General features: G+C 39.2%; 1 protein-coding gene across 1 annotated transcript; it reads left to right on the forward strand.

Annotated features, from left to right (window-relative positions):
• Positions 1-311: 311 nt before the first annotated feature.
• On the forward strand, positions 312-13,205 carry LOC113277401. Its single transcript, XM_026526510.1, has 7 exons — positions 312-634; positions 10,473-10,591; positions 11,108-11,176; positions 12,000-12,120; positions 12,284-12,331; positions 12,499-12,593; positions 12,919-13,205. The coding sequence occupies exons 1-7, from the start codon at positions 436-438 to the stop codon at positions 13,015-13,017; spliced, it is 750 nt and encodes a 249-aa protein (XP_026382295.1). The 5' UTR covers positions 312-435; the 3' UTR covers positions 13,018-13,205.
• The last annotated feature ends 1,232 nt before the right edge of the window (positions 13,206-14,437 follow it).

Raw genomic sequence — 14,437 nt, forward strand, 5'->3', positions numbered from 1 at the left:
AATTTCAACAACTGAAGTTCGGGCGCTCACTTGCAAATTGTTGGAATCATTTTGGTCTCTAATGAGTACCAAATTAACCAAAATTAACAAATCCAGTAAATTTTGGCTTATATGGAGTTGGTGGTGCCCATATATAATTCGGTACCCCTGTTGCAATCTTGTTTATGTCGATTGTTGATGAATGTGAGATTCATTTCCATAAGACCCATTTAGTGAAAAAACATTTAAACATTTATTTGTGTCAATCCCATTCTATTTATAAAGGTCAGGTATTGGGTCCAAAGGTTGGTTACTCTGAGACACAAGATGGTGAGAAGGTAAACTAAAAGACGAACGACACATCTCTATGTACTCTCTCTACACAACAGAGTGGTAATTGAGATTGGTTTTGTTACTCATTCATTCAAGGATTGATTTCTCAATTAAGTTAAGAAAATGACACATTCTATCTCATTTTCTGTTGAAATGAGGAGTGCAGTGGTAGAGACAAGCAGCAGCAGCCAAGAAATAGGAGGAGGAGGAGGGAGAAGTTGCGTTTCCATTAGAAATCGCCAGACAACTCGTTCTTCGGCTAATTCACTCTCTAGATCATCTTGTCAACCTCAAGACTCTTCTTCATCTGTTTCTTCATCAGGTACTTATCTTCCATCATATGATCAGTTTAATGTGAGCTATCATTTTCTGCTGGAGTAAATTTTTTTGGATCTTCATTTTACATATACTTCATGTATGTACATTTCTTCATCCATTTCGTTGTCGCAAATATAGTAATCCAAAATTTCAAACAAGCAAACGATTGTCAAAAACTTACTGGTTGGTATTAGCCAAATATATCTCACGTATATTTGGCAATGTGTTGCATATAATATCTTACCTAGTTTAGGATATATATTGTGCATATCTTGTATATTATCTTGCCTAGCTTAAGAGATCTTATTTTGATGAGAGTTTATTTTCTAGCACTAGACTTGTTTATATAGGAAACCATTCTTTGTAAATCGCAAGAAACAAAAATCAATAAAAAGAAAAGATTGTGTTCTTCATATTCTAGTAGTTCCACAAACCTTCATGGTATTGTGAGTCGAATTTTCGATCCATGGGAGAGAATTTAGTTCACCAAACATTGGTTCCACAACCTTCGGTTGAACTACCTCCTAAGTCATTGTATGCATTAGCTCCTAATGATGGTCCGGGAACGATTATTACTCATGTTGTTCTCAAAGGTTCCAATTATGAAGAATGGGCTAAAGGTTTTCGAGTCTCCTTGGGTGCTAAACGCAAGCTTGGTTTCATTAACGGTACGTATAGTAAACCTGATGATAGTTCCACTGATCTTGAGGATTGGTGGACTGCAAACTATATGATTGTTGCTTGGATTTTTAATACCATTGAGCCAAGCGTTCGCTCCACAATTTCTTATCGTGACACTGCTTATGATCTTTGGGAAGATATTAAACTTCGTTTTTCACTGGGTAATGGTATAAAGATATATCAATTGAAGTACGCTGTTGCTAGTTGTAAACAACAGCCTTCTGAGCCTATGTTAGAATATTATGGACGTTTAAAAAAGCTATGGGATGACATCAATGACTTTGATGCTCTTCCTTCTTGCACTTGCACTGGTTGTAGCTGTGGACTCAATGTTACTCTCCGTAACAGACGTATGGATGATCAGGTGCGTCAATTCCTTATGGGTCTTCAATCATGCTATGACAATGTTCGATCTAATCTCTTGGGTACAGAACCGCTGCCTTCTATACATGCTGTATACTCACGTCTTATACAAGAAGAGGAAGTTCAGATGCATATTCAACGCAGAGCTGAGACATCTGTTACCCCTATGGCGTTTGCTACGCCCAGCCAAAAGCCGACAACTTCCAAATCAGGAGGGGGGTCGAAATCCCTATTGAAGTGCACTTACTGTGGTTTTCATGGTCATCTGGAGGACCGATGCTGGGAGAAACATGGTTATCCGGAAGGCCGAGAACCTCGACGCTTAACTGCAGGCCGTGGTAAACTTGACAAATCTGTCAAAACTAATGTTACTCTTGGTGACGTTTCCGCTTCTTTGAATCATGTTCGTCTCAATGGTAAGGATGCTCATATTTGGATTATCGACACTGGTGCTTCCAATCATGTTTGCTGTGATGAATCTCTTTTTCATTCTCTTTCTACCATTCGACCTATTCAAATAGGATTACCTAATGGTGCAAGCATTAAGGCGACCAAAATGGGAGTTGTGAAGTTAAATCAAACTCTCGTTTTATCTGATGTATTCTTTGTGCCCACATTCACCTGCAATCTCATATCTGTATCTCAATTCTTAACCTCTCGACATGTTAAGAATATGATTCGTTTTCAATTCACTAACTCTGAATGTGTTATACAGGACCATACCTTGAGGATGACGATTGGTACGGGTAAACTTATGGGAGGGCTTTATTGCCTAAAGTCGTGGGAACCAACTCGTGTTAATGTCGTGTCCGGGACGTCTTCTACATCTTTATGGCACCAACGGCTCGGTCATCCCTCCATGCAAGCAATGAAGTTCTTACCTCCAATTTGTGGCACTACTAGTCAGTTAAAATTCCATGCTTGTGATATCTGTTATAGAGCCAAGCAGACTCGTAATGTTTTTCCATTAAGTGATAATAAAGCTACTGATTTATTTGAGTTAATTCACTGTGATGTTTGGGGTCCTTATCACGCTAATCGGGCCTGCAGCTCAAGATATTTTTTGACTATTGTGGATGATTATTCTCGTTGTGTTTGGGTTCTTTTGATGAAAACTAAAGATGAGGTGCCTCATTTAATGAGAAATTTTTTTGCTTTGATCGAACGACAATTCTCCAAAAGGGTGAAAATCATGCGAAGTGACAATGGGACCGAGTTCAAAGGTCTTGCAGAATACTTTCGCATGAACGGTATTATTCATCAAACTTCTATAGTCAAAACACCTCAACAAAATGCTAGGGTGGAACGAAAGCATCGTCATATTCTCAATGTTGCTCGTGCTCTTCGTTTCCAAGCTTCTTTACCTATTGATTTTTGGGGAGAATGTGTATTAACCGCTGCGTATTTGATTAACCGAACCCCTTCTCGTGTACTCGATTTCAAAACTCCATATGAGTTTTTATATGGTACTGCTCCCACTCTCGACTCCCTTCGAGTGTTCGGATGCTTATGCTATGCAAAGAATCTTCATCCTTGCGACAAGTTTGATAGTCGTAGTCGACGGTGTATTTTTCTTGGATATCCTTTTGGGAAGAAAGGTTGGTATCTGTTTGATCTCTCAACAGGCAATTATTTTGCGTCCCGTGATGTTCAGTTTCTGGAAGACACCTTTCCTTTGGCTGATCCCCAAGAGCTGTCGAAGTTTCCTTCTCTTTATTCCGATGATTCGAGTGCTGTGTATCAGCATCTTCAAGCTGCTGACTTCTCTGACAGCGTGCATGATTCTATCAACATCCCTGAATCTGTTACTCAGTCACTGCAGCTTTCAGACACTTCTGCAAACGAAACTGGAAATCCTGCTAATACTTCAACGCTTCCAGTTTCCAGTTCAGACTCCCCTGGTACTTCTGCGAACGAAACTGGCAGCTCTGGCAGTTCTTCAACGCTTCCAGTTTCCAGTTCAGACATCACCGGCAGTTCTGCAGAAGACACTAGTAGCTCTTCAGTACTTCCACTATTCAGTCCATCACCAGAACTGCGTGGACGTCATGGCAGGGACTCAGCAGCGAGTTTTCTACCAGTTTCTGTGTCCGACAGCATTGAAACAACACCGTTATCAGTAGAAGAAGAAGTGAATACCAGGACGTTGAATGATGATGCCCTTGGTCGTGGCAAACGCACTCGTACAGAAAATGTTAGACACCGAGATTATGTTCAATGGGAGAACGTTAACACGACTTTGGGTTCTCTCGACTGCTCACCTGTACCTGTCCAATCCTCAGGTAATCCCTATCCTATAACTCATTTTGTGAATTGTAATGCTTTCTCTCCTGTCCATCGTCACTTTCTTGCAGCTATTTTAAGTGATAAAGAGCCAACTTCATTCAAGGAAGCCATGGCTGATCCACGATGGCGACAGGCAATGAGAAGAGAGATTGACGCCTTACTGCTCAATCACACATGGACAGTTGAATCTCTACCTCCGGGAAAGACTGCTATTGGTTGTATGTGGGTCTTTCGCATCAAACACAGATCTGAAGGCTCAGTTGAGAGATATAAAGCCAGATTGGTTGTATTCGGTAATCATCAAAAGGAAGGGATTGACTTCACAGAGACTTTTGCTCCTACTGTAAAAATGGTTACCGTCCGCACTTTTTTGGCTGTTGCTGCTATTAACAATTGGGAATTGGTTCAAATGGACGTTCATAATGCTTTTCTTCACGGTGAGTTGAATGAGGAAGTATATATGCGACTACCTCCCGGGTTTAGTCATGGCATGTCTGGCAAGGTATGTAAATTGCGTAAATCGTTGTATGGCTTACGACAAGCTCCACGATGTTGGTACGCAAAGTTGGCGAGCGCTTTGCGATCATATGGTTTTTCTTCCAGTCCTTCTGATCATTCTTTATTTGTTTATCGGAAGAACGACGTTATTCTGCATATTCTTGTGTATGTAGATGATCTTGTTATTGCCGGCAATAATAGCATTGCTATTCGTAAGTTTCAGACTTATCTTCATAAGTGTTTTCATATGAAGGATTTAGGAAAATTAAAATATTTTCTTGGTATTGAGGTAGCTCGAAGTTCAAAAGGGATATTTCTATGTCAACGTAAGTATGCTCTTGACATTCTAAAAGAGACAGGTCTTCTTGGTTCTAAACCTGCGAGCATTCCAATGGAAGAAAATCACAAACTAGCTCTTGCGTCAGACAAGCTCATGAGTGAACCTGCTCGTTTTCGGCGCTTGGTGGGAAAGTTAATTTATCTTACTATCACACGGCCTGAACTTTCTTACTCCGTTCATATTTTATCTCAGTTTATGCAACGCCCAACTCACTCGCAATGGGATGCTGCTTTACGTGTTGTTCGTTACTTAAAGAGCAGCCCTGGACAAGGTATTTTGCTTCGCTCTGATTCTACTCTTGTTCTTAATGCTTATTGTGACGCTGACTGGGCCAGTTGTCCTCTTAGTCGTCGATCTCTTACCGCGTATTTTATTTCACTCGGGGGGTCTCCTATTTCTTGGAAAACAAAGAAGCAAACGACAGTATCTCGATCATCTGCTGAAGCTGAATATCGCGCAATGGCCTCAACTACTTGTGAAATTATATGGTTAAAAGGTTTGCTTCGAAGTCTTGGTATAAAGCATCCTACATCAGTTCCTCTTCATTGTGATAGTCAGGCTGCTTTACACATTGCCAATAATCCTGTTTTTCACGAACGAACCAAGCATATCGAGATTGATTGTCACTTCATACGTGATGAACTTCTTCGTGGTACTATCGCTCCATCTTATGTTCATACTACTTCTCAGTTGGCTGACATTCTCACTAAAGCATTGGGTCGTAAACAATTCCAGTCTCTTCTTCTCAAGTTGGGCATTTCGACTCTTCATGCTCCAACTTGAGGGGGGGTATTAGCCAAATATATCTCACGTATATTTGGCAATGTGTTGCATATAATATCTTACCTAGTTTAGGATATATATTGTGCATATCTTGTATATTATCTTGCCTAGCTTAAGAGATCTTATTTTGATGAGAGTTTATTTTCTACCACTAGACTTGTTTATATAGGAAACCATTCTTTGTAAATCGCAAGAAACAAAAATCAATAAAAAGAAAAGATTGTGTTCTTCATATTCTAGTAGTTCCACAAACCTTCAGTTTGAGATTCAATTCGCGCCGAACTAGTAAATTAATCCGGTCCCTTGGGAATTTTTTTTTTTTTTGGTTTGAAGGCGTGGCGAAATGAACTCTTACTAAAAGACATTATCACCTAAAATCCGGCAGGTTCGGTGCCAAACTGAAAGTCACCTAGTTGGTGCTGCAGCTGATTAGAGAGGAATCTATATCATTTGGGGAATATATTTCATCCACATCCCCACCAAAGCACTAGACATTTTCGTACGTGGTCAATAAGACTGGTTCTTTTCTTTATCTTTTTGCCTAAGTATTTAACTTCGGAAAAACAAAATCCATAGTAATTCAAAAATGTTTATGAAGATTACTACTGCCTATCCAACTTTCTGGTTGCTCAAAAATTTAACTTCTAGGCTTACACTACCAGTACTAGATGAGCTTCTACGGAAAATATTTGCTAGTTATGGTTGGTCTTTTAAACCGTAATCATTTGCAGATTAAATTGATTTGATTTCTTACACGGACACGTTTTGCTCTTGTCCGTCTGTCCCCACTAACAGTTTGATTTCCGGGAAAACACTCGGATTATACTTGAGTCAGCTATTGGATGGAAAACCCATTCTTCCGTATTGAAAAGATTTCTCCTCGTTCAGGTTCACACAAGACACGTGAGAAACGGACAGTACAATTTCTAGGGTTTTAGATACCGACCTTGCAATGCAACAGCACATTTTTTTATCGAAATCTGCTAATTCTGCTCTGCCCGCTAGGGGTGCACATACCCTATCCATACCCGCCAATCCTATCCTACCCGCCAGTTTTTTAACCGTATCCTACTCTATCCACTATTTGGCGGGTAGGGTGGCGGGTAAAAAATTTCTTAACCGCCGTTAGATGGGTAGGATGGCGGGTAAAGCTCGAAATTATCCTACCCTACCCGCCTGTTTATACTATTGATCTCTGCCGTTGGTTCTCGTTTAATCTCTGTCGTTGATCTTTCAACTATTGATCTCTGCCGTTGCTTTATATTTTCCTACAACACTAAAAACTAAAAAACTAAAAACTGGATTCAGTTTCCGTTTTATCTCTGCAGAGAAACTCGCAGAACTGAATTCATTGCTAAGAAAAAAAATCTAGAGAAGAGAAGATCATGAAAAGAAAAACCCTATTCTTGTGAATCCACAACGCAAAAGAAGAACTGGCCAGGGGAGTTTTTGAGAACGGAAGAAACATAAAACCAGTACCTCTGATTTACCAGTACCTCTCACATCTCGTTTAGAACTTCAAATCTGTTAACAGATCTCGTTTAGAACCTTTTAATAGGTTGATTCAAAGTAAGATCTAACTTCAAAGTTCATTTTGTTTCATTTTTTTTTGTGTTAAATTGATTGAAAAATCATAAGGTTTCATGCATGTTGCTGAATATGAGGAATCTGAGTTTGGAAAGCTAATGAAGGGTTTAGAGAGTGGTTCTTCCTCCTAATTTGAAATCCAAACTAATTTTCAGGTGAAAATTTGAATAATTTTTTAAATAATTTGAATGGGTTTTTCTTTTATATGTTGTATTGCTTGGTGATTTTATTTGTATTTGAAGAAATTAGTTGAAATCAGTTGAGTAATATGATTGCCATCGTGAAAAATTGACATGCATTTTAACTGATTGATGAAATTTCTCATAGAAATTTAGTTTGTTCCTCATGAATGACGAGTTTCAATGCGATTCTGTTAGGAGATGGGAAAAGGCAATTGAATGGGATTTAAAATCTGTGGTCATATGTAAACTGATTGATAAATTGTCTCTTCATGATTTCTATCTAAAACCCATGTCTTTAAATGTTTAGATTATCAATATTTCAAACAATTTCAGTGAGATTTTAATTATGTGACACCCATGTCTTTAAAGGTTTATCTAAAGCAATTGAATTAGCTTTAGATTCTGCTCACAACAATAGTAGTATTAATGAAAATCATTGGTTTGATTGAACATTAGCATCATGTCAGGTGAGTGAGTACATTTAAGACCTTTGCTAGGTGGGTGAGAAAAGGAGAGATTTGTTTTGTAGTTTAAATAGACAGTTGACACTGGAGTCCAGTATATATGTTTTCTCGCAAATAACTTGTCTCCACAATGCTTGTATGTCTGCAGAATATCTCGAATGCCACTTTCCCAATAAAGATCTATACATGAGTCTCAAATTCCTTATTCCAAGTCAATACAACGCAGAATAGCACTATCATCGATACCAATAGAACCCTCTAATTCTCCAAGGGTATCTTAACCAACAGACGGATATAACTACTGTCTAATTCTAGATTTCAGTGTTGTTCTCTAGATTTCAGTGCTGTTATTAGGACCCTTTGAAGCCTGTTAACTTTTTTTGCTTTCTATTCATATCACTTGTTCTTTCTAGTGAGGAAGCATGGTTGAGATTACAGAATTGATGTCAACGAGACCTCTTATTCCCTCTCAAGATGCATCTCAATCCGTGCAACAAAGGGTCAGGGTTGTTATATCTTCGCCACCTCCACCTCCACCATCTTCTCAACCTGAGGTCAGGGAAAGTATGAAGCGGAACAGAACATCTTCGGTGTGGGAGCATTTCCAAAAGAGTGTTGATGAAGCTGGTATTAAATGGGGGAAATGTAACTACTGTTTATGGAGTTGTCTTTATATATCTCTATAGTGTCACACTTTGAATTGATTAATCAAAAACCATTATGGCCATTCAACTAGTACTCTAAAACTCTTTTTGTTTCTCTCTTTACTCAACTTGTTGTGATATTACTTGTATGCAGATTTATTTGGTGATCTTAGTACTTATTCCATCATCGTAGATGATGATTGAAGAAGAAGGTCAATATGAAGAGCTGCAATGCTTGTTAGTTGTTGGCTAAGAAAGCTAAAGTTGTGGAATTTATGGTCGTGGAATTTGTGGTCGCGTTGGTGATGCTGGAGGTCGGGGTGGTAGTGTCACTGGAGGTCGTGGTCGTGGTGGTGAAACTGGAGGTCGTGGTCGGGGTGGTGGAAATGTTGGCGGTCGTGTTGGTGGTGTAACTGGAGGTCGTGGTAGTGGTGTAACTGGAGGTCTTGGAGGCGGTGAAACTGGAGATCGTGTTGGTGAAACTGGAGATCGTGGTGGTGGTGGTGGTATTTGTGTTTGGGGAAGAGGAAGAGGAACACCAACAGCAGCACCCATATCTTCGACTCCTTCTCCTCCTTCAATTTCTGAAGTTTGTTCATCTTCTGGATCACCAAACGTGGATTGACTTGTTGGTCGTGGTGTAACTGGAGATCATGGTGCTGGTGGTGGTGTAGCTGGAGGTCATGGCGGTGGTGGTGTTTGGGATAGAGGTACAACACCAGCAGCACCCGTTTATTCGACTCCTCCTCCTTCAATTTCTGAAGTAGGTTCATCTTCTGGATCACCAAACGTAGATTTACTTGCTCAAGAAGTGCAGAAAACTCTTAACTGTACAACAAGAACCAGCAGTTTCTCTTGTTAGTTTAGTTCCTGTAATTCACTTTCATCATCTCAGACATAGCCCATTCTGTTGTACTTGATGATGTATCTGTTCCTGCAGAAAAAAAAACGGTTATACCCGCCACCCTACCCTACCCGACCCGCCAGAGAATGGGTTGGGTAGGATCTTACCCGTTTAATAGAGGGTAGGGTGGCGGGTGAAATGTTTCTTAACCGCCAATAAACGGGTAGGGTGACAGGTCTAGGCCATATCCTACCCACCTACCCGTTGTGCAGCCCTACTGACGGCTATATCATGTATTTGTCGGAATTGTCAGAACAATGCATGTGAGAGAACCCAAGTTTGAACCGAACTAAGTCAAAGATGAGCACTTCCACTTCTCTTACTTGAGGTTGATGTGGTCCTTCTCCTTCAAACATTCAATCTCATGTCATGTCAAACAAAACAACTTTTTATTCTGTCTCAGTTGTCAGTCCTCCGCATTCTAAGCCGTTCATTTTATTTATTTTTACGTTGATTATTTTACGAGAAAATAATTTCCATCTTTTGTTTACCTTGTCTTGTTGCTGCAAATAGGCTTTTGAATCTTGATGGCTTCCTTATATCATTTCCATTACAGATCATATCGCATTCGTCGTATCAACCGGTACAAATCAACATACAAGAGGCCTAGTTTAACTACACCTTAGCTTAGGCACATTGTCCATCCCCGGCCCTCCAAATATGCCACCAGCTGGGGACAATCTGTGCCCCCTGTATTTAAATTCACACGTTTAACATGAATGAATCTGATGATATCAACAATTTTCGGTATAGACAGATGGAGTGCACCCCTACCTTTCTCAATTTGCCATTCATTTGATACCAAATAGGCTGTAACCCACCAAGTCCATAAAGACTCCATATTGATACTACCCCATAATGAATAATTTAAGTATGAGAAGTGTTTTCACTTTCTTGTTTCAATTTAAAACCAATTGGGACATCAAAGGAGACCCATTTGCTTCATTTTTTTCTTCCTTTTATTTTCACTGTGTTTATATGAAATGCTTTGGTGTAGTTTTTACGCGACGTAGCAAGAAACGTACAGTAATTGTGTTTTATAGTGGCTTTACTTTGAGTTAATTGATCCTAAAATGTTCTGAGCATTAAGGTAGTATTCTTTTGGTCCAGATGATCATGATCATGCTACTTGTGCCACTCCCACATGGATTGGAAAGGGTCTTACTTGTGTTTGTTTCAAAAGAAAAGGAGCTTATGAGCGGATTTGCATCAATTTGACACCATTACAGGTAATAATACATATTTATACTTCCAAATCCGTTTCCATACGAATATGCTTACATAATGTTTGATGTTATTTCTAGCTAGTCTGGTTTTTTTCATTTTCTTACTAAAGTTAATGAAACTATGAAACTATTAGGAAGATCTTGTGGATGGTTATCATTTTGTGTTAACATCGAAAATAACTGAATTCTGCAAAAGACGGGCAACTGATTGATTGTAATCTTAAGTCTAAAGTCAAAACTATAATCATTGTTGGCTAACAGTGCATGTAATGGTATAAACTTCTAGTTTTGGAGAGACTGTTAGATGTTTAACTGTGCTCCTCAGATATGTTGTTTCACTTGCTTGTTGCTATTCTTCATTGATTGTTAACTGTTATGGTACAACAACATTCTGCTAATCATTCCTTAACGGACATTGGATTGCTGTACTTCCGTTCTAACATGTATTTCCAGATATGTTGTCTCACTTGTTTGAATTTTCTACCATCTTCCTATTGACATGTCACCTGAAAATTGTAGGAAGATAGATTGCGGAGGTTGAAACATAGAATGAAGGTGAATTTTGATGCTTCTAGAGCTGACCACCAGGTAAGGTCATACATTACTTTTTAGGGCAAAGAGTTAAAATGCCCCAATTTTGGGGTGTCGTTCGTGAAAATGCCCCAGGTTTTGAAAAAAAAGTTAAAATGCCCCAATCCGTTAGTTTTTCCATCCAAGCTAGTTAAATGGTCAATTTTGCACACATGTGAATTCCCACATGTGAAAAAAAGTCATTTTTAACCCCAATTTTAATTAAATTGCCATTCTTCTTATACAAAATAACAAACCCTTAACATTGCGACACGTTTCATATTTTCGCCGCCACCACAACCTTAACCATCACCTCCACCGCCGCCACCACCGCCACCTTCACCACCACCGCCACCAACGCCTCCAGCACCACTGTCTTCATTATCGCTACCTCCACCAACACCACCAACGGCGCCGCCATCGCCAGAACCACCACCGCCACCAATGCCACACCACTACTTGAACCATCATCATCACCACCAGAACCACCACCACCATCGGCGCCGCCACCACACTTTTTAATCGTGTCTTGTGAAACGGGATGTATTGAGAAATAGAGAGCATCTACAAACTTTTTTTTTTGTCGTATACCTCTTTATTCTGAATAATTAGTAAGTCCATTTCCAAAATTGCAGGGAGCACTGAGAGCTCTTTGGTCTGCAACATACCCAGGACAGCATCTCCATGGCTTGATATCAGAGCAATGGAAGGAAATGGGATGATATAAGCTCCTTATCTGAAATAGACTCAACGCCAAAGGAATCTTCGAGTTTTTTCTCCTATACAACCCTACAGATTGAGATGATATAAATGTTCATGGGATCACATTGTTTTCTTGCAGATATCCTTCCAACGTCTTTTAAATAAGCAAGGGGGTAAACGAGCTACTTGGCAGTATCCATTTTCCGCTGCTGGCGTGAATATTACATTCATGATCATGCAAATGCTAGACCTAGAATCCAGTAAGAATATCTAAATAAAAAAATTCTGACATAGATGTGGATACATGCTTCATTCACGCATGAAGTTTCACTATGCTTGTCTAGGCAGCGTTCGCATATCTTACCTGAAGAGTATTCATGAATGCAAAGATCTTAATATAATATACTACCTATCTATTTACAGCGAAACCAAGGACCTTTGTAAGAGCAGTTTTCATCCAGATGTTATCAGGTAAGAACCTGCCATTCCTCAAAGTATATATATATATATATATGTATTAGACATTTATTCTACATAGAAATCACAAGGTGTATAACACTATCAGAGTATGAGAAACTGGCTCAACTTCGTCCGCAGAGCTTGTCGAGATTAATCCCAGTTTTTTTTCTTCATTTCAGAAGATGAATGGGCATTTGACTTGCTTTATTGTGTGGCGTTTGTGGTCATGGACAAGCAATGGCTAGACAAAAATGCCACATACATGGAATTCAATGTAAGATATCAGTACCAAATTCATAAATTCTTGCGTAAAGACTGGAAAAAAACTGAAAAGAAAATTCATCATCCGGATATATATTGACCCTTACATGTAAATCCATTTGGGGCCACTTTAATCCCAATTCAGGGTTCCTACTGAAACTACATTTGTAATAATATTGTATAATGGTAGATTTAAGGATAATACTGTGTTTCAGCCATAAGGTTTAGTAGTTAAGGCCCATAAACAGCTGACAGCTCAACTGATTCAGATTTTCTTCCCTTAATTTTTAAGGTCATATTGTTTAGTTGTCTGAGTGGTGCTGATTATGATTTAACAGGATGTTCTGAAATCAACTCGGGCTCAACTTGAACGAGAACTTCTACTGGATGATGTCTTACGGATTGAAGACATGCCGTCATATGGCCTTCTCTGTTGACAGTAATTTATGTGCCCAATCGGTAAGAATTCAACCAAATTGGTGCTTCAAGTTTATTAAGCTGTATAATCTTCTCTCATTCATCTAGTGTCAAATGTAATCTGGTTCCAAGAACGGAAAGTTAACATAGTATTAAACTACAATATTAATGTAAATTTTATAATTCAAATTTGAGAAACAATGGTTAATTTTTTACCACCTTATCAATAATGAATTGGTGCCTAATATCAGGTGAGAGACATGTGGAAACACAATCCATTTGGATCTTGGATCTTGAATTTGATTTTATTCACCTAGTTCTGAGATTTTACTGGTTGAAGAGATTAAATTGATCGTAAACCAGCTTGCTTAAGGGTGCACACGGTACGGCTCGGTTCTTGCCGAGGCCGAGTACTTGTACCCCCAGAGGTCGGTACTGAATTTTTGGGACCGGTACCGGTACCGTATACCTCGGTTCCGGTACCATTCGGTTCCGATCCGGGACCGGTACGGGACCTGTACCAGTCGGTACCTTTTCAGCAAAAAACTATCTGCCACTCTGCCTTTTCTTTTACCTGTTTTTTACCTGTTTTTTCTATATAACAAATTCTCATTCAAAGCAGCAACTAATAAGTAGCAATATTACTAACAAACCAAACAAACAATGTCTTGAAAATATGGAAAAAAAAAGTAGCAGTAGCCACACTAAGTCTTGAAAATGAGAAAATCTGGAAAAAAAACAACTAGCAGTGCAGCTAGTGCTGCAGTAGTCTTGAATCTTGATCTTCTAATCCATGTCAGCAGCACTTGTGGTGTCATCAGTGTTGATAGGACCAAGTAACGCTGCAAAAACAAATAATAGCAGTTAGTAACTATTAGACTATATCTATTACTGCCAAACACAAGTAATAATGTAATATGTTACCTTCTTCAACTTCAACATCATCATCTGGTATGTAATCAGATAGAAGATCAAGTTGTATTGGCTTCCTTAGCAAGCTTTGTGTGCAAAGCAATGCCTCAACTGTCCTTGTAGATAAAGAGCTTCTACAAGGACTTAAGACTCGCTTTCCTGTGCTAAAAGCAGACTCAGAGGCAACAGAAGACACAGGAATGGCTAATATGTCCTTAGCCATATGTCCAAGTATCTTATACTTTGTACTGTTGGTCTTCCACCAACCCAATAAGTCAAACTCCTCATCATCTTCTCCTACACCTTCTTCATACTCGTCAATGAAATATTTATCCAACTCTGTTTTTCCCTCATCATCATTTGGGCTTTTTTTGAACCTCTTACTCCTTGACATCAACTCTTTCATACGACTTGGCCCTGCCACTGGTTTACTTACCACTGCTTTGGCTTGTCCCTGGATAGAACTGCTTGACTCCTCCTCATGAACTGAATAGGCATCCTTATATTCTTCAAATAGAATCTTAAAAT

Source organism: Papaver somniferum, chromosome 5 (assembly GCF_003573695.1).
Source record: "Papaver somniferum cultivar HN1 chromosome 5, ASM357369v1, whole genome shotgun sequence".
Taxonomy (NCBI): Eukaryota; Viridiplantae; Streptophyta; class Magnoliopsida; order Ranunculales; family Papaveraceae; genus Papaver; species Papaver somniferum.

Coding starts and splice junctions, on each gene's coding strand:
- LOC113277401 (XM_026526510.1), top strand. CDS start 436: ATGACACATTCTATCTCATTTTCTGTTGAAATGAGGAGTGCAGTGGTA. Junction 12,121..12,283: donor AATGCTAGACCTAGAATCCA/GTAAGAATATCT, acceptor ATCTATTTACAG/CGAAACCAAGGACCTTTGTA. Junction 12,332..12,498: donor TTTCATCCAGATGTTATCAG/GTAAGAACCTGC, acceptor TCTTCATTTCAG/AAGATGAATGGGCATTTGAC.